This window comes from Calliphora vicina, chromosome 5 (assembly GCF_958450345.1).
Source record: "Calliphora vicina chromosome 5, idCalVici1.1, whole genome shotgun sequence".
Taxonomy (NCBI): Eukaryota; Metazoa; Arthropoda; class Insecta; order Diptera; family Calliphoridae; genus Calliphora; species Calliphora vicina.
The window spans coordinates 110,430,933-110,451,297 of record NC_088784.1 but is presented as its reverse complement, the minus strand read 5'-3'; the positions used below and the strand labels follow the sequence as shown (position 1 = coordinate 110,451,297).

General features: G+C 29.1%; 2 protein-coding genes across 4 annotated transcripts in view; both read right to left on the bottom strand.

Annotated features, from left to right (window-relative positions):
• Window positions 1-4,198: 4,198 nt before the first annotated feature.
• Window positions 4,199-12,677, bottom strand: Sod3 (Superoxide dismutase 3). 3 transcript variants are annotated; one of them, XM_065511641.1, is made up of 5 exons: window positions 12,554-12,668; window positions 7,557-7,629; window positions 7,274-7,492; window positions 5,484-5,734; window positions 4,199-4,400 (listed from the first exon to the last, which is right to left on the bottom strand). In XM_065511641.1, exons 2-5 carry the CDS (start codon window positions 7,620-7,622, stop codon window positions 4,295-4,297), a joined length of 642 nt encoding a protein of 213 aa, XP_065367713.1. In that variant the 5' UTR covers window positions 7,623-7,629; window positions 12,554-12,668; the 3' UTR covers window positions 4,199-4,294. The 3 variants fall into 3 exon arrangements, with proteins under 3 accessions (XP_065367713.1, XP_065367712.1, XP_065367714.1); XM_065511640.1 differs by lacking the exon at window positions 4,199-4,400 and adding an exon at window positions 4,688-4,910 and having other exon boundaries at window positions 12,554-12,677; XM_065511642.1 differs by lacking the exon at window positions 4,199-4,400 and having other exon boundaries at window positions 5,480-5,734; window positions 12,554-12,670.
• A 3,744-nt stretch (window positions 12,678-16,421) lies between these two features.
• The window catches only part of sprt (PDZ domain-containing protein sprite), a 28,342-nt gene continuing 24,398 nt past the window's right edge, over window positions 16,422-20,365 (bottom strand). The window contains exons 3-6 of the mRNA XM_065514046.1: window positions 19,269-19,687; window positions 19,049-19,192; window positions 17,303-18,190; window positions 16,422-17,224 (exon numbers count right to left, since the gene is read on the bottom strand). Coding sequence (XP_065370118.1) covers window positions 16,774-17,224; window positions 17,303-18,190; window positions 19,049-19,192; window positions 19,269-19,687 — 1,902 coding nt within the window. The 3' untranslated portion in view covers window positions 16,422-16,773. The remainder of the gene's footprint in view (window positions 17,225-17,302; window positions 18,191-19,048; window positions 19,193-19,268; window positions 19,688-20,365) is intronic.

The following is a 20,365-nucleotide window of genomic DNA, read 5'->3' as shown; positions in this document are numbered from 1 at the left end:
CCTCCAGTTTGGTGAACATTAGCAAAAAAATCATCCTGAAAAAATTTTAGGTAAATCGGTTGGGGTTAAGACGTGCCGCAAGCCCTCTGAAGTTTTGAGATGCATTTACAAGGGGAAAAAATTCATTTTTTTCAGTTTTTGTAAAAATTTTGCCATTAAAAAATTACTTTTGTAATTCAATTTAAAAGAATCGAAATGTGTACGTAATTGTCGTTCTAATGAGACATAAAAAACAGAAATCGGTCAAAAAATGTTAAAGTTATTAAAAATTCGCCAGGCCATTAACGTGTCTCAGGCCACTAGAACATGAAATGTAGGAACAAAATTAACATATTTTGAGAAATATTAAAATAAAAGCTCATTTTTACTTAAAATATGTCCATATTTACTTGTATATGAGTTTTTGTCTTCGTAGGATACCGTTAACCTATTCTTAGGTATGAACAAAAAAATTTAATTTTTTTAACGGCAGTTTCAAAACTCCATTTTCAAATTTTTAAAAATTTTGTTAAACAAATTTCAGAATTTTTTGATCATCTCATTGGGATTTATTAAGAGTATGATAGGGAATAAAAATGTGAAAAAATTATGAAAATATCTCTTATAGTTTTTCCGTACCTGCGATTTAAATTTTGAAATTTTCGAGAAAAACCAATTATTTGGCAATTTATAGGCCAATGAGCTCTATTTCCTTACTCTTATGAATTTTAAGTAAAACCTATTCAGAATATTATAGTCCAGATAATTCAAAATATACTCTGAAACTTCTACTAAAATCGGAAGACGTTAATCCTTAAATCGTGAAGGTCAAAGGTAAAATTTTTCAATATTTGGAATTTCTCTTGGAAAGATTTCGAAATGATCGAAATGTTGTATATTTTTGGGCCGATTTTGATGAAATTTAAAAAATATAACATAAACTCTAGGGTTTATAATAACAGCACAAGAATGGAAATTAACGCTTAATGGCACTTGGGGTCAAAATGACACCAAACTTTTAAAATCATAATTTTTTATGGTTTTAGAAGTTTGGGGTCATTTTAACACCAAGTGCTATATAGGGTTAATTTTAATTTTTCTGCTGCTTTTGTAAATACTAGGCTTTGTGTTATATTTTTGTTAAATTTCATCAAAATCGGCCCAAAAATATACAACATTTCGAACATTTCAAAATCTTTCCAAGAGAAATTCCAAATATTGAAAAATTTGACCTTTGACCTTCACGATTTAAGGGTTAACGTTTTTTGATTTTAGTAAAAGTTTCAGAGTATATTTAGAATTATCTGGACTATAATATTCTAATTAAGTTTTGCTTAAAATTCATAAGAGTAAGAAAATAGAGCTCATTGGCCTAAAAATTGCCAAATAATTGGTTTTTCTCGAAAATTTCAAAATTTAAATCGCAGGTACGGAAAAACTATAAGAGATATTTTCATAATTTTTTCACGATTTAATTCCCTATTATACTCTTAATAAATCCCAATGAGATGATCAAAAAATTCTGAAATTTGTTTAACAAAATTTTTAAAAATTTGAAAATGGAGTTTTGAAACTGCCGTTAAAAAAATTAATTTTTTTTGTTCATACCTAAGAATAGGTTAACGGTATCCTACGAAGACAAAAACTCATATACAAGTAAATATGGACATATTTTAAGTAAAAATGAGCTTTTATTTTAATATTTCTCAAAATATGTTAATTTTGTTCCAACATTTCTTGTTCTAGTGGCCTGAGACACGTTAATGGCCTGGCGAATTTTTAATAACTTTAAAATTTTTTAACCGATTTCTGTTTTTTATGTCTCATTAGAACGACAATTACGTACACATTTCGATTCTTTTAAATTGAATTACAAAAGTAATTTTTTAATGGCAAAATTTTTACAAAAACTGAAAAAAATGAATTTTTTCCCCTTGTAAATGCATCTCAAAACTTCAGAGGGCTTGCGGCACGTCTTAACCCCAACCGATTTACCTAAAATTTTTTCAGGATGATTTTTTTACTAATGTTCACCAAACTGGGGGGTGAGAATGGCCAAAATCCAACTTTCGTTTATTAAGGGCCACCCTAATGTACATACTGCAAACTTAGTTAAATGGAACTACGTGCAGGGAATCCTCAGCAATTCGTAATTTTTGGCAGTTCAAACCGAGTTCTTGCATTTACATTATAATATTTAAATGTCATAAATGATGTCATTGTGACAATGTTTTTTAGACAATAGGACCATGAATCTTGCTACAATTGATATAGGATATATAGGCTGATTCAGCTTTATTTAGAAAATCAGCGTTCTTGAAAAATCATTTTGGTGAGTTGGTAATTTCGCGTTTTGAACATGTATTGGCCACTTAGATCGAGTGATTTCATACCTCTGCATTTTTTTTCTAGGGGTAGGAATGTTTTAGTAATAAATTAAGTCAAAAATAGTGAATATACTTTTATTAAAAGATTTAAGAGGTTCGACTACGTTAAATTTGGTAAAAATGCGTAATTAGTTTTTGTATTAGGTGTATTACATGGTATTACAAGTGTATTACGAGGTTTTTATTTTTAACTAGTTGGGGCGGTCAACTAGTTAAAAATTAGCTTCGCCCGGTAGCATTTACTAATGTTAGTTCTTCAAGTTTCTCCAACCCACATAAACCTGCCTGTTCTTATTTATTTGCAAATAAAATATCTAAATTTGTACTGCATACTTTAGGGAGCTTTTTTATTACAGTTGGGTGGACTCAAAAAAATTCCGAGTTTTACCAGGAATTTTTGAATATTTTTTTCTTTACAAACCATCTGCTAAAAATTTCGAATCGAATAAAAATAAAATCAGCAAAATCGCTCCAGCCGTTCTCACGTGATGCCATACATACATGGACCATTTCATTTTTATATATATAGATAACTTATATATCGTTTTGATGAGTACATATCTCTCATTTATTCTCACTTAGTTATTGAACAATATAGTGTAAACAACAAAGCCAAAGGCTTTGTAACAAGAGCTTGCAAAATCAAAACTTTTGCGAGTAGCAGGATTCAGAAACTTTGCCGAAGAAACCATAGCTCAAAAATTAATTTTAAGCCCTCGGATTTCATTATGAGAAAGTCAAATATTCCTCAATTTTCCCCTATGGTTTCTTACAATAACTTACAAAACCTTGGACTACACGATTATGTTATGAAAAAGGTAGATCATTTTTAAAAATTGTGCAGTTATCCACTGCTTTTCGAGGAAACGTAATATTTTGAGAATCCTTATTAAAAACAAGTAAGAGAGCTATATTCGGCTGTGCTGAATCTTATATAATCTTCACCAAATTATACTTCAAAATCAAAATTTTAAATATTTTTAGGTAAACAAAATTTATTTTTTTCCAGTAGTTTTTAATTTTTTGGACAAAAAATTTTTCGAATTGTTTTTCTTAAATTTTAAAAAAAATTTTTTTTCTTAAATTTTAAAATATTTTTTCCGATTTTGACCTATTGTATGTCCAACTTACTACGATCTTATATACATCGTTGCAAAGGTCTTTGAAATATCTATCATTAGATATCCATATTGTCTATATTAATGACTTAGTAATCCAGATATAGGACAAAAATCGAAGTTGTCCTGGTTTTTTCCTTATATCTCAGCCATTTGTGGACCGATTTTCTCGATTTTAAATAGCAACCGAGCCGGAAGAATTCCGGAGTTATTGATGTATGAATTGTGTATGTAAGTTATTTTGGAACTTCGGAAAGTTAATTTCAATCGACTCTGCTATCTATAAGGATATTTACTTGCATTTTTTTTCATCAACTGAATTTTAAGCCTTTGAATTGAAGAAAATAAGAATGATTCAATAAGAAATTAATACTATAAAGAATACTATAAAGGAATGAATTAAATACATTTGAGATACAAAGCCTATGAATTAATTAACTGAATGGTCAAGAGATACAACTTAATTAGATTTTGAAAATGGAATTAAGAATTAATTCTTTTGAACCTTTAATTTATAATACATTATTAAATGTATCAAATGTTTATAAAACAAAATTTGTATGGAATTTTTGTTTTATAAACTTTTTAATAAATGTAATTATTTGATTTAGAATTTTGGATTTAGAATTTTGGTTCAGTGTTTATAAAGACAAGTCGGTTAGATATTTCAGAAGCGTTTCGCGGGAATGGTAATTTCTTCTTAAATAAAACTAGTTTTTCACAGTAATCATACGTAATAATTAATAATGGATGGATTTATTTAATTTTATAAGAATAATATACTAAAAATTCATACAAGTTGGTAAGAACTTAATAATAATTCAATATTATGGCAAATATAACGGATGAGAGGAGGGAAAGGGATATGCCCATTGTAGAAGAGCCACCAGTACAAGGTAAAACACCATCAACAGCTCTGCAAGAAATAGTATGGCAATTTGTAACATTTCATTAGATTATTGTGAACGATGAGGAAGTGCATATTGATAATTGACAATAGTACGAGTATTGAAGACATTTACATTGACGGATAATTAAAATAATTGTGGACAATAATAATAATAAGATGATGTTAGGATGAGGATATGGTAATAATACGGTACGGACAGGTGAACATAAAAGTATGTTCCAAATAGCTGTAAGAAATGGATTTCAATATTTTCAATACAAATGTCTTAAACTGTTATATGAATCTGATTAAGTAAATAGACCACTTGCTGTTATTTAGCGATAGTAGTAAGGATGTGGTTGTTGATAATGGTAGGTGGGAGGATAGGGATAATGATATGGATAGCCTGAAGATAATAGAGGATAGATAACTTGATCTTGTGGTTTGTCATGAGGTACAAAAAATGTTGGTTGGTTTTGAGATGGTGGTGGTGGTGGTGAAGAACATGATAATGCAGCATTGGGTGAACTATTGTGGCTGTAAATAAAGTTGAGAAACACGATAAAACATTTAAAATGTATTAATCATCATTCAATTAACTCTGACAAACACAACTAATTAATCCCATGTTAGCTAAAGTGAGTGATAATAATGTTACATGGATATGGTAAGTTTTTATGTTAAAAATATCACAGACATATTTACCTTTATACACATTTATGTTCTTCAATTATAGATTATTATAGTGTAATATAAATTTCAAAATTAAATTTTATTAAAAAAAACGACCCTAAATTATTACCCAAAAATAAGATTTATAAAATTTCAAATCCTAGATACACATAGCATAAAATACATTTAAAATAAAAATAACACCAACAAAATTTAGTAGACAAACAATAAAAAAAAAACAAAAAAAAATAAAAACGACAAATACAATACAAAATTGTTTAAAATTATTTAATTTATACTCATAAGCAGTGTGGTATTAATTTGTTGAATATTTTTGTTTAGTACAACAAATAAATTTTTTTAGTATTAAGTAGTAAAAGTCAACAATGATGTTTTCAATAGTATGGAAACATAAATGTATATGAATTGAATATTTACTTGACACCAATAACGCCACAGGCAGCACGTCCACCAGCATTGCCAGTTTTCTTCGAATCAGGATGTGTGGTTTTTCCCAAATCATCAATCATATCGTGAATGACTAGACCACGTCCGATAATTGTTCGTGGTCCCGTTAGACTTATCAAATGATCTGTAAAGGTGGTATCCACTACACCATCAGCATTGGCTTCAATATTGCCTAGATCACCAACATGACGTACTTCGTCGCTGGGGCCACCATGATCCATCTAAAAAGGAATGGAAGGAAAAATTAGTACATTTTCAATTTTCTTATACATATCTTTGCCTATATCTCCGATACTAAGTTTTATACATTGACAATATATACATTAGGGTGGCTCTTAATAAACAAAAGTTGAATTTTTGCCGTCTCACCCCACTTTGGTAAAAAAATTACACCAAAAAAAAGTCGTCTGAAGTTTTTAGAAATAAAGGGAAATAAATGCAATTTTTTCAGTTTTTGTAAAAATTTTGCCATTAAAAAATTACTTTTGCAATTTAATTTGAAAGAATAGAAATGTGTACGTAATTGTCGTTCTAATGAGACAAAAAAAAACAGAAATTGGTCAAAAAATTTTAAAGTTATTAAAAAATTCCCCAGTGTCGCAGGTCACTAGAACAGGTATTTACAAAATTAACATATTTTGACAAATATTATAGAATATTACAGTTAAGATAATTCTAAATATATTCTGAAAGTTTTACTAAAAAAGAAAAACGTGAAACCTTACATCGTGAAGGTCAAAGGTAAAATTTTTCTTTTTTAGTAAAATTGTTTTATGCTAAATTCCCAATTTTTAATTTGATAAATTCACTGAAATTTATTGTTGGGGGATTTTTCAATATTTGGAATTTCTAATGGAATGATAGCAAAATGTTATATATTTTTGGTCAAATTTTGTTGGAAAGGGAAATTAACCCATAATGACACTTGGGGTTAAAATGAACCCAAACTTTTAAAATTTTTAATGTTTTTATATGCTTCATCATGAGTGGCAAGTTTGTCATTCCGTTTGTAATTTCTACATTTTTCATTTGCGACCCCACAAATGTTCTGGATCGTTATAGATAGCGAAGTCGATATAGCCATGTCCGTATGTATGTTAACTTTCCGTTGCCCCCAAATAACTTACATACTTGATTCATACATCAATATATCGACAAAATCGGTCAATAAATGGCTGAGATATAAGGAAAAAACCGGGATAACCTCGATTTTTGGCCCATTTTTTATCTATATTTGGATTACTAAGTCATTAATATAGACAATATGCGTATCCAATGATAGATATTTCAAAGTCCATTGCAATCGGGAAAAATATTTTTTAACCCGAATTTTTTTTCACCAAATTTTTTTTTTTAAATAATAAATTTAAAAAAAAATTTGGTAAAAGCTTTTTTAAAATAAATTAAAAAACTATTTCGAAAATAAAAAATCAAAAAAAATTTTAAGAAAAATTATGAGAAAAAAAATTTTAAATTTTGTTTACCTAAAAAAATATTTAAAAATGTTATTTTAAAGTATAATTTGGTGAAGGGTATATACTTGTTTATAAAATTAAATAAATAGTATCAATTTCTAACTGATTTGGCAATTGGTATTGTGTCATCGATTTTTCGATAGCTTTTGGAATGATTTCAGTAAAAAATTAACTTTTTCTCAACTTTAAATAAAATCGGCTGATTTAATTTTTGTTATTAAATTAAACATGTGTTTAAGACCTGTCGATTTTTAAAATTCACTTAATGCAGAAAGAAAAACTTACTTTGTCTGGATTAAAGTGGCCACCCATGCTTAAGCAACCATTTGTCAAGTCTCCCTTCTCATGAACATGGAAACCATGTTTTCCTGGAGTTAAGCCGGTTATTATAACACGAACATGGACATTTTCTCCGCAAGCGTTTTGTGTGAATGTTACATTTCCATTTACTTGATTACTGTTGGGGCTCGCCACATAAGCAATGGCTTCAATATGAGAATTTTTCTAAAATAAATTTCAAAATTAATAAAATAATTATATTGATAAATATTAAAAACCAAAAACTTACCTCTGCTGCCAGAGCCGATACCGTGCAAACGGTCAAAATGGTTAATGATAAATGCCAAGAATTCATTGTCTCACTGAAATGGGGAAATGGAAAATATATTTATATGTACATGCATTCATTAGTATAACAAATATGTATAATGGAACTAGATTATTACTACAAACACTATTATTTCCTTTAGTCAGATACAAAATAAAAGTAGTTTAATGTTTTTATTTTTTTGTCAATGAAAACTACCCAGTGACGTTGAATTTTTTATTCAATGAAATCAAATTTAATATTGTAGTAACTGTCATTCTCTTCTCTCTTGTGTGAAACACACTTTATCGTTGAGGAAATATTTACAGTCATCACAATTATTATTATGACACTAATAATTTTCAAACAATGCTATAGCTATACATATTTTATGTTAAAAATACCACCTGTCTTATTATATATTTAACCTGGCTGTACACAAATAGAGTGTGTGTCTAATGAATAGACAGACACTTAGATATCCACAAAAACCGCTATAAAAATCTCGTGCTTGTTTATGGTGGATTTAATAATTTATTAAACCACAAGTACTTATTTATTGTATTGTATATTATTACGAGCACAAGCTTTTCGATGACAGATGAAATGATACAATGCGGCACAATGTTATAAAATATGATGACATCGCATCCAAAGCCTCCTCTCCACATAATTGTTTCTCCCATGTTTATTATCATTTTGTATTATTGACCTCTTCAGTTAAGTAGTTTTGATATCACAACCTTAATATAGTTTTGAGTTTTTTCCTCTACATTCAGGAATATCAATAGAAAGTGTTTTTTATTTTTATTTTCAATGTCTATACAGGGTCAAATTCTATTTAGATGAATATTTAAAATATTCGAATGTGTGTCAGTCAAGCAATGGGAGATAAAACGTGATGTTTATTGTAGGAAATTAACACGATTTTAAGCTAAAATATTATAGAAATTATTTATAATAAAAATATAATTGTTTATTGGAATGTAAATAATTGAATTGATCATTAATTCAATTCAATTCAATTTAAAGAACACGTAATATGTATTATAAAATTGAAATTTGTTGTTTAATTGAAATGTAAAAAATTGGCATTCACTTTTGGCTTCATTTGAATATTATTATGATCAATTGTGGACCGATCATCACAAAAGTTGGTAGAGAGATTTAGGTTCGTATAAAACTTGTATATGTCCAATTTCATCACGATATTAATAATTATTATTATAAGAATTTTCAAGTCATTTTCTAAGGGAGGCCTTGTATGGGGACTATGGAAAAATGTTGCCCGATTTTCGCACACACTAATTTGTTCAACATTTTATCAGGATTGCCGCAAAATGGACTGTTCTCACAGTGAACAAATCAAACCTTAGCTATATCATCTTAGAATTTCAAACGGAATCACAAAATCAATATACCTCGTTTTTGATGGTGATTATAAAAAATGTAAGTTATCAAGCAACCATCAATATGGACTCTGTAGGATGCAATGTACGGGATCTATAAGTCTTCTTATTGGAAAGAATGGCTCATTCAATTTCATAAGCATCCAGAATATATTACTGGGGTTGTCAATTATTCGAGTTTTATTTTAATCGAACAAAAGTTCATAATGTTTTCATTATTCGAATCAATAATGAGTAAAAAATATTATTCGAATAATTTAATAAAATATAACATTTTATGTTAATGAAGTCTAGATCAAAATGTGTTTTCTTCGACCTTTGCAAATACATATCGCACTCATTCAACAATACTGTATTAACTCAAAATTTTAAAATGTTCAGTAGAGGGCAAAAACTGTTTGTGATTACATTTTAAGAGAATTTGAAAATTCGAATACATCATATTAAGCAAATTCCATTTGAAAATATATTTACATTATTTTTCTTTAAAATTTTTGCAATTATTGAAAAATAAATCTATTTTTTGAGTTATACCACTTTTCTAAAACTTCTCGATATTTTTTTTATTATTTTATCAACAAAACAGTATCAACTCAAAATACAACCAAATTTATGTGCTGTTTTTATATAGCGAGTGAGCGCTTTGAGTGGACGTTTTACATGTATTTTGTTTTTGTTACAATAACAAAACACATGTTAAATTTCCACTCAAAGTACTCGTTCGCTATAGAAAAACAGCACATTAAATAAAACAATTTGATTATTTTTAACTTGAATAAATGCTCAATTCAAAATAATACATTTTTTTATGAAAATATACGATGTATTTCTATTTAAATTTTTGTATTAACTCAAAATAATACTTTTTTGTTGATACAAGGTAGTCACTAATTATCACGAAAATGGTCTCAAATGTGGTTTTCGAGATGAAATTTTTACAGTGGATAGATATTGATGTTGTTAGTTGATTTCTTGCAAAAAGTGAATTGTTAAAAATTTTGAGTTAATACAGTATTGTTGAACGAGTGCGATATATATTTTTTTTCGTTTTTTGAAAACTTGAAAAATAAATGACAAAAATTCATTTGAAGCAAATCAAGGCTAAATATTAAATTAACAAATCATTGAATGTAAAATTTTTAATTTCACAAAAAATCGAAAATTTAAAAAAAAAAAAACAATTAATTTTGAAAAAATTAAAAATTTTGTAAAAAATTTAAAAATCGAAAATTTTTCAATAAATCATAATTTATTTACAAAATCATAAATTTTTAAAAAATATATAAATTTTTTAAAAAATCAATAATTTGTCAAAAAATTATAAATTATAAAAAAAATCACCAATTTTACAAAAAAAAATACAAATTGTTAATTCCACAATTTAAATTAAAAAAAAAAGTGAAGCAATAAGTCCGTGACATTTTGAATTTTCAGCCTCTTAACTGAAAGGGCAACAATGCTCCTGTCAATAGGAATCTGTCTGTTGAATCCTGTCAAAATTTGAACAGTTTGTGTTTGACAGCAATTGAAAAAAAAATAATTTTGTGTGCATTAAGTATTTTTTGCTGAAAAAAACTATCACTCAAACTAAAGGTAGGGTCACACATGACAAATATTTACTCAAAAAAGCGTAACCAATTTAACACAAATTTGTTTGACGTGTTTGCTCTTACAAGTGTTTTGTAAGATCAAACAGCATCAAATAAAATAAAACTAAATATTTGTTTTGAACTCTCTTAAGTAAAAGGAGTTTTTGACAATCAATAAGAGAATTTAAATATATTTCATTTAGCGGTTACGTCTTTTTAGTCAAATATTTGCCATGTGTGACCCTACCTTAAGACTAAGCATGATAAATACTATGGGAACTCTCCAGAATCAATTTCAATGGTAAAAAACATGGCTCAGTGGCTTCAATTTTGAATGATCACTTGGGTATGAGAATGCTTTCCGCAAGGTGGCTGCCGCGTTTAGGCTATGAAATGCTCCCTCTTCTCCAGATATAGCATCGGATGACTATTTCTTATTTCTAAACCTGAAGAAATGGCTCGGCGGAAAAAGATTTGACTCCAACGATGAAATCATCTCACAAACTCTTATACAGTTTGGAAGGATTTTTATTGGGTTTTTATATCAAATATTTAGAATTTGTTTAACAATATTTAATTGAATATTAAAGTCTTTTCACCTTTTTTGACCATATGTAATTGCAATAACGTGACCTACCTATATTTAGACATAAATTTGGAAATTAGTCACTTATTATACTCGTAAAATTGTATTTTTAATATCTGTGGATTGCGGAAAGATTTTCTTATTCCAAAAAGTTTAGTTACTAATTTTAGCCAGTGTAACAGGTTCGGGTTTCAATGAATTAAAACATTTTTGTCACTAAATATATCCCTGTGTGTAGTAAACATGTATGTATATATGTATTACATCTGTATTGATGTATTCCTACCCAGCAGTTCTTGGTGACTGTCCCGAACTTCAGATTTTACCTATCACTTAGGATGGCAACTAGTTACATAAGTAGTTACGTGACACGTGCTTGTCTCAAGCAAGGAGTCAATTGACCCTTTTTGATTACTATGAGACTGTTTGATAGCTGGTCCAGCTACCTTACTGGTTACTTGATCAGCTTCATAACTATTGTAGTTTTTTTTAACATGTACGGGTGCTAATTAGGGTTTTATTCCGGGAATTTCCGGGCCAAATTTCCCGGCAATTTTGTCAATTTTTCACTAACCAATTCCCGGGATTTTTAGTCTGGGTTCAATTCTCCAATAGATTAAATGACCAATTTGCCAATGTGTTAAATAACAACATTCTAAAGTGCAGTACAAAATATAGGTTTAAAGTGACTACACTCTAGATTACTTAGAGACACTTAAGTGACAATTTTCTTAAGTATCAAACGCAAAATATATCAATTGCAGTCAGACATTCGTGACAATTACTGTCTATAAGGGATACATTGACTACTTGCTTAACAGCTGGGTGCATACATACAAAATACCAGTTATTATGGATTATTACCAAAGTGCAAGAAGATTCTGTTGAATGATATTAAAAATTCGTTACAAGCGTCTTGTTAGTAACTGCAAAAACCGGTTGTTTGAATTTGTTTAAATGCAAAAATGGCTGTGATTTGCATTTTAAAATCTTTAAACACAAACAACTACCTTTAATTATTCACCTTTTTAGCCTGGCATAAAGATGAAGATCGCAAAATATGTATGTATTTCTATATGTATGAATGTACTATAGGTATACACTCGTTAACAAGGTTAAATATACACAATATCGAAAAGGTTTAATAAATAAACAACTAAACAATAACCAGATGTATTATTTTTTTATTATTAATTTTTTATGATCGCTGTGATTTTTATTTCATTTATTAATAAACATCAAAACAGAATTATTTGGAAAAAAACATGACCTGATTTAAACCACTTTTTTTGTTGACTACAATAAAATTTAATTTATAAATTATTTTGTTTTTATTTATAAATTTTGTTTAGTACACAAAAATTCCCAATAATATATAGTCGTAAATTAGCTTACCGTATCTATTGTTTTTATTTTTAATTTTAATTTAAATTGTTGTTCTGAAAAATGTTACTAGTATTAAGTAATTACGTTTTAAATATGAAAAACGACTGATCACTTGGAAATACAACCGTTTAATTCAACAGCTAAAATACAACTGTTCTCTTATGGTAATAGAGCAGCATTCTTTAGATCAGCTACATACAATGTATATTCAATATTAATCCATTCATTCCATACGAACGAAAGTGAATTGCAGTTGGAAAAGCTTACCCACACGTAACTTGTTATCTTACTCGAAAATATTTTTTAGTAATAAAAGCACAGACAAAATTCACAACAAGTACCCAGAGTAATAAAATAAAAAGTAATGCCAGAAACATGTACTGTGGAATATGCCCATTTGTAGTATTTTAAATCTCAAGAATTGCTAACTTTACTTTATTAAATTTTGTTAAGATACGATTTTCATAAATCAAACAAAAAATTTGTTAAGATAAATATTAAAAAGTTAAGTTTTTCGTTTATATCTGGGTCATTAAAGAACCGATTTTTAATAATTAGAATGTATTCCCTGACAGTTGAATGCATTTTTATCAATAGAAACTTTGGAAACTCGACAGACTGACGTATGGACATTAGGGTGGCCCTTAATATACAAAAATTGGATTTTCTCCAGTCTCACTCCCCCCAGTTTGGTAAACATTGGTATAAAAATCATCCTGAACAAAGGGGCAAAACCTCTGAAGGGGAAAAAATTTAATTTTTTTTTGCAAGTCTTTGTAAAAATTTTGCCATTAAAAAATTACTTTTTCAATTTAATTTGAAAGAATAGAAATGTGTACGTAATTGTCATTCTAATGAGATATAAAAGACAAAAGTTGGTTAAAAAATGTTAAAGATATTAAAAATTCCCCAGGCCATCAACGTGTCTCAGGCCACTAGAACAAGAAATGTAGGAACAAAATTAACGTATTTTGAGAAATATTAAAATGAAAGCACATTTTTACTTAAAATATATCCATATTTACTTGTATATGAGTTTTTGGCTTCGTAGGATACCGTTAACCTATTCGCAGGTACGACCAACAAAATTTAATTTTTTTAACGTTAGTTTCAAAACTCCATTTTAAAATGTTTAAAAATTTTGTTAAACAAATTTCAGAATTTTTTGAGCATTACATTGGGATTAATTGAGAATATAATAGGGAATAAAAATATGAAAAAAGTATGACAATACCTCTTATAGTTTTTCCTGCAATTTAAATTTTGCGATTTTCGTGAAAAACTAATTTTTTCGCCATATTTTGGCGAATGAGCTCATTTGCTTTTTGTTATGAATTTCCAGATAATTCTAAATATACTCTGAAAGTTTTAATAAAATCGGAAAACGTTAAACCTTAAATTGTGAAGGTCAAAGATAATAATTTTCAATAATTGGAATTTCTAATTTTGGGCAGATTTTGATGAAACTTAAGAAAAATATAATATGAAGTCTAGTATTTATAATAACAGCACAAAAATGGGAATTAAACCTTAATTTTTCTTAAAATTGTGACGAATATTTGGGAAACAAAAAATACTTAATCAACTCAAAAATATATTTTCATTCAATAAATAAAAATATTTTTTGGAAACTTGTGTAATCGGGTGGCAATAATACCAATGAGTATTAAGAGAGAATAACATATTTTAATTGTAAGATATTTTTCTTATTGAGTTGTGTGTAAATTGTATTGTTTAAAAACTTTAAAACAAATTGAGATACTTGAATATTGAAATTTCGTACATTCTCAATAACTAAAACTACAGTGCATGTTTCTAAAAAAAGTATAGATATGTTGGTTTTGAGCACGTACTTTATAAATTGTTCTTGTATAAATGGCGTTTTATTAACAAATTCCCAAATTATCTTAATTAATTAGCTAATTCAATATGCAATTACGTATTGTTTATATTTAGAATAAATAAAATGGAAATATTTTTTGGTATTATTATAAAGTAATTATAATAAATGAACTTGAGCCAAATTATATATAATGGAAATATTTATTCAGCGTGTCATAATAAACATGATTCGTACATGAATATGATTCGGTTGCTATTTAAAATCGGAAAAACCGACCAAAAAATGCCTGAGATATAAGCAAAAAAACACAACAACCCCGATTTCTTTACCTAATTTGTCCATAGATCTCGGTTACTAAGAGTTATGTACATAGAATTTCGTTTAAAGAAAATGTAAAATTTTGGATTGAGATTTGTATGTAATTTTATGATTTTTTTGGTATTAAATTATAATGGGTTCTCAATAAGCATTTGTAATGGAATACAAGTTGAAAGAAAGTGTCATTCAAGCCTTGAATTATAGCCAAGCTATTGAATTACAGTTGTATTACACTTTAATTCAATAGCGTATTCCAGTAAAAAGGTAACATAAATTCAAGTCATATGTTTTTGTTTTGAAAAATATTTAATTTTTCAAATATTTATCAAGTGCTTGAATTTTTAGGGCTTTGGTCAGAAAATATGTATGTTTAACATCCATAAGTAAATGAAATACAAAAACAATTTTTGATTCCAATTTTTTTCAACATTTATTTTTTTTTAAACTATTGCTAATTTAATGGGTTAAATACTCGAAACTTCTATTGAAATGTGCAACCTCTAAACGTTACCCGATTTTGTTCAAATTTTTAGCATTTGGATTTGAGATAACGGATAACAATTTTTAGACCTTGGTAGCATCAAAAATCTAAAAAGAGCAAAATAAGGGCTTGAAAAATCGGCTCAACATTAGGCCAATATCGGGAAAAATTTAAAAATGTTTATTATAATTTTTTTTTTAAGACAAATTTATTTTATGTATTTAATTATATATCAGAAAATTCCAATTGAATTTCAGAAATGTCCATTTATATTTCAGAATTTTCTAATTGTATTTCAGAATTTTCCAATTGTATTTCAGAATTTTCTAATTGTATTTTAGAAAATTCGAATTGTATTTCAGAATTTTCCAATTGTATTTCAGAAATTTCCATTTGTATTTCAGAAAATTCTAATAGCAATACCAATGTAAATTTCTGAAAAACAATTGGAATTCTGAAATACAATTGGAATTTTCTAAAATACAATTAGAAAATTCCGTCTGGAATTTGTCCGTCCGTCTGGTTGGCTGGCTGGCTGTCCATGTAAACCTTGTGCGCAGAGTACAGGTCGCAATTTTGAAGATATTTCGATCAAATTTTGTACATATTATTTTTCCGGCCCAAGGACCAAGCCTATTGAAAATGGCTGAAATCGGTCCATTATTTCACCTAGCCCCCATGCAAATGTCCTTCCGAAATTGGACTTTATCGGTCATAAATGTTTATTTTATAAATGTATCTCCACAAATTGCGCACCAAATAATGTTTATATATTCAAAATTCATGTCACCAAATTTTGTTACAATCGGTCCATAATTAGTTATAGCTCCCATATAGACCCGCTTCCTAAAATCACTTTAACGTGCATAAATCGCTTAAAAATGTTGGTATACTCACAAAATTCAACATAGTAAACTTTCATAGAGACATAAATCACACAACCTATTTTCATGGTGATCGGTCTATAATTGGTCATAGCCCCCATATAAGGCCCACTTCCGAAAATCACTCAAAAATATAAATTATTGATATTTTAAAAGAAAAATGTTTTTGCTCTTTTCTTAGTGTAGGGTATTATATGGTCGGGCTTGGCCGACCATACTTTCTTACTTGTTTGTATATTAAATTTGTGTGAATAATATTAGACAGCGTAAAAATTCTCACAAACATTCCAAAATTAAACTTGAATTTATAAACTATTTAAATAAAAAAGTGCATAATATTATAGTTATAGTTATTATATTTTATACATATTTTGTATTTGTTTGTTTCTTTATGCATTACACCAGTCAAAAATTTACAATTAGACAATTATTTAAAATTAATTACATCAAATATAAGTATGTACATTTGTAAATATACATAGAACCTAAAATGAACTTAACCTTTATATAGTACAACATATGTAAATTGAAATTGAATTAGCTTTAACTTTAGTACACCATTATTGTTATTAAAATAAAACTAAAATCTATTTAAAGATTTTATAAATCATTTGTAGCATCTCTGTAATATTCCACACATTTTGTCCATAACTACTTAAAATTAGATCTCTTCTTGTAGACGAAAGAGATTATTCAGTAATTTTCATATATTGTGCCGATGTCGTCCCAAAGATGACGTGTGCATGGGTGGTGGTGGCGGATGTGCTGTACAGTTCTCAATAAGGATGCTGCTATTGTTATCCGTTTGATGTTCAACATTGAGGGTTGTATTATTATTATTGTTGTTGTTGTGATTAATGTGCGCACGTTTCATGGGACGTTTGCGTTCAGAGTCGGGATTCGAGCAGAGCTCTACGGTCTGTAGACTTTGGGCTCTTTGCAGGGAGAGTCTTAAAGGTTTCTTGGGGGGAGTTGGTCTAACTGTACGGGCCTCCGACATGGTATCACTGGTCTGTTGGCGTGCTTTGAAACGTGTATTTTCATTTTCACTATCAAAGTCTAATGACTTTACACTGCGCATATCGGATGGCAGACGTGATCTTAACGTTTGTACATCTGTGCCACGGGGTGTATCACGCCGACGATCATAGTTTCTAGGAGAAGAGAAAGAAAGAAATATCCAAAGTTATTACTATTATTTTTATACAATAAAGGATTTGTTATGTACTTACACATTATGGTGATTTAGATGTTCTACACTTCGTGCAAGCATTTGGGCTTTGCTAAGCGATCTATCGTAGCGTTCTCGCTCCCGATCTCTATGTCTCTCTTTGTCTCTTTTATGAGATTGCTGTGACATAAAGGCCGAGTCGCTATTAATGGATATTTTGGAAGCTGATAGAGATTTATTCGATATCATAACATTGATATCATGATTACTATTCTCTCTTATAAGGGTTTTTGTTATGTGAGCAGCCGATTTACTTTTAGTTAAACTTTGACGTTTATTATCAGTTTCAGGGGTCTCATCACCCATCAACTCGATGGGCTTGCCACCCACCAAAGTGGTAATGTAATTGCCTCGCTGATAAATCAAGGGTTTGTCTGGTGGTGTTGAGGGTGGTGAGGAAATGCTGATGCTGGTCACATGACCATTATTGCCACAGTGTAATTGTTGATTATCTTGATTGCTGTTGCTGGTGTGATGTTGTTGGTGTTGTTGCTGGTGTGATTGTTGTTGTTGTTGAAGATGTTCATGTTTGGTAGTTTGCATTTCTTTGACTTGCTCCTCTAAGTATGAGATCCTATGCTGCAAACGCATATTGTTTTCTTTTTCTTGATCGAGCTGTTTTTGTGGTATTGCCGCTGGCTTTTTCCTTAATACCACCATTTGACATTTGCCGGTGTTACCGACAAGTTTTTGGAATTCATCTTTGGTTTTACAGGTTACCAGTTTTCCGTTTATTTCCAGTATACGATCTCCTTTGTATAAACCATCGCCTTCTAAAGCCCATTCGACGTAAAAAACACCACAAGCTTCTGGTATTTCCTGAGCAGCCCAGCGACCCGTAGACGCTTGGACGGCGTGTAAACTAAGAGTGGCGCCATTATTAAGCATGCTAAAAACAATTACAAAATAATTAGTTTTATATTTTGAACTATTTATACATAAATAAACAATTATAAAGTGTTAAAATACACTTTATAAATGTAAAAATTAATTATGAATATAGGGGTAACACATTGAAATATTCTTTGCAGAGCCACAAATATATAAATATATATTCTGAGTCTCTATGGAACTCTAAGACGATCTAGTTATGTCCGTCCGTCCGCCTGTCTGTCTGTTGAAAACATGATTGGGCCCAACGAAAGGAGCTGTTGATAAGGTTTGTTTAGTATTGAAAATGGGCAATATCAGTCCATGATTTGAGCAGTCATAATTATGTTGATTATGCGGCTAGATTTGAATTTGGAACCACAGTGATATGGCCAATTTAGGAAATATTTCCCTTTTTGTTATTTTTTTTTAATAAAAATCCTGTTTTTACCAGTATTACCTAAATCTGGATTTATAATCTAGGAAAGTTTAACTCTTAACTGAATACCATTAAAGTTATTATAATATTCAAGTTTCTATTAAATCTTTTAAATAGAAACTAAAAACTATTTAATTGGAAAGCTTTTATTTTGTTTATCTTTTTTATTTTGCCTTAATATTTTGTAAAATCATAAGATAAATGTTTGGCATTTCAACAAAATAAAACTAAAATGAGTTCCATGTTAAAAAACTCGCGGTTGTTGAAAAGCTATAAATAGGCAACGCTGGATTTTAGTGTAACACAAAATGGGTGCTTGCTCTCTTATAATTTATAATGAACTCAACATTTGAGACACACTAAATTTTGTAAATACAACCGTTTCTCTTTTATTAGCTCTTAAAAGTTTTAAAAAGCTTGATCGACTTGATCACTTACCTAAAAAGACTTTGAGGTTCAACTTTTGATTTTTCTAGTCTCGCTTGCAAAGCTCTAGCTTCTTCCACAATTGATAATAACTGCAGTTCTTCACGACCCAAGGCATACTCCAATTCGGCCTGTCTTATTCTTACATCTATATTACTGCAAATAAAAATAATAATTTAAGTCAAACATTTTCAAATACATATTACTATTTCCACAATAATGTAAAACTTACTCTGTGATATCGAGCTTTTCCAAAGCACTTTTCAAATTTCGTATTTTGATTTTTTTGTTCTCAGCTTCGGTTTTTAGCTTTTGCAGTTTTTGTTCGGCGGCAGGTTTGTCGGCATCATTCAGGGGTGGGCCGCAGGGACGTGGCAATTTTCCTAAACATAATTGTATGCGTAGATTTTGTATAACCGATTCGCGATCCTGTAAAGCAGAACGCAGTTCTTTCGATTCATTGCGACTAGAACGTGATGACAATGTACCACCCAAAGAGGTGCCCTTGCGCCTACGTCCAGTGGTAGCACAATGAGGTATACTCGTACTAAGATTCGAGTCAATATTAGATAATGCTTTGGTACTTAAATTGTCATGTAGTAAACTGTATTTGGTAGATATGTTGTTGCAACCTTTGGGATTTAATATAGTCTGTAATGAAGCAAAGGAAGTGTGTTTAGTTTTTTTATTTCTGGTTTATATGCATTATAAAATGTAGAGGTTTTAGTAAGTTTTAATTATACAATAATGTGCTATTCTGCGATCCATCAATACTGCATGCTACACTTTCAATAAATATCGCGATACTAGATCGCGGCCAACGTATAGTGCCTTAACGTGAATAAATTCCCAGTTATAAATATTATTTGGAAAAATTCACTGAAATATATTGTAGCGTATTTCACTAACTGACTAACCATACAATTTTCCTAAATTCTTTAGGTAAACTAAAGATATTATACAAATAAAACTATAGGGCGAATTAGAATGAAAGACAATAAACTTTTATTTTATCTTGTCTTACTTTCCCAACTATAATTTGGTTTCTTCCGACTCTAATGCCCGTAATTTCAAAAACTAGATATCTATCAGTGCTATGGAGTAAAAATATTTGATAGTTTGGTAATTAATTTGAAATGAATGTCAATTTACCTTTTAGGTAAATTTATCAGCTGGGTATTTTACACCGTAGATATCTATTTGTTGAAATTACGGGCATAAATGTAGTTGTAAACACAATTTGCTTAATTTTATTGTTTTTGCAAGACAATCAAAATATGTACTCGTAAAACAATCTGCCTTAGTTTAGTTTTTAATGCACGGGCAACT

What these genes read in the sequence shown, in the direction of transcription:
- Sod3 (XM_065511640.1), bottom strand. Translation starts at nt 7,622, where the DNA reads ATGAATTCTTGGCATTTATCATTAACCATTTTGACCGTTTGCACGGTA. An exon ending in TATCGGCTCTGGCAGCAGAG is followed by an intron (nt 7,493 to 7,556) that starts GTAAGTTTTTGG and finishes AATTTATTTTAG; the next exon opens with AAAAATTCTCATATTGAAGC. An exon ending in TGTGGCGTTATTGGTGTCAA is followed by an intron (nt 4,911 to 5,483) that starts GTAAATATTCAA and finishes CTTTATTTACAG; the next exon opens with CCACAATAGTTCACCCAATG.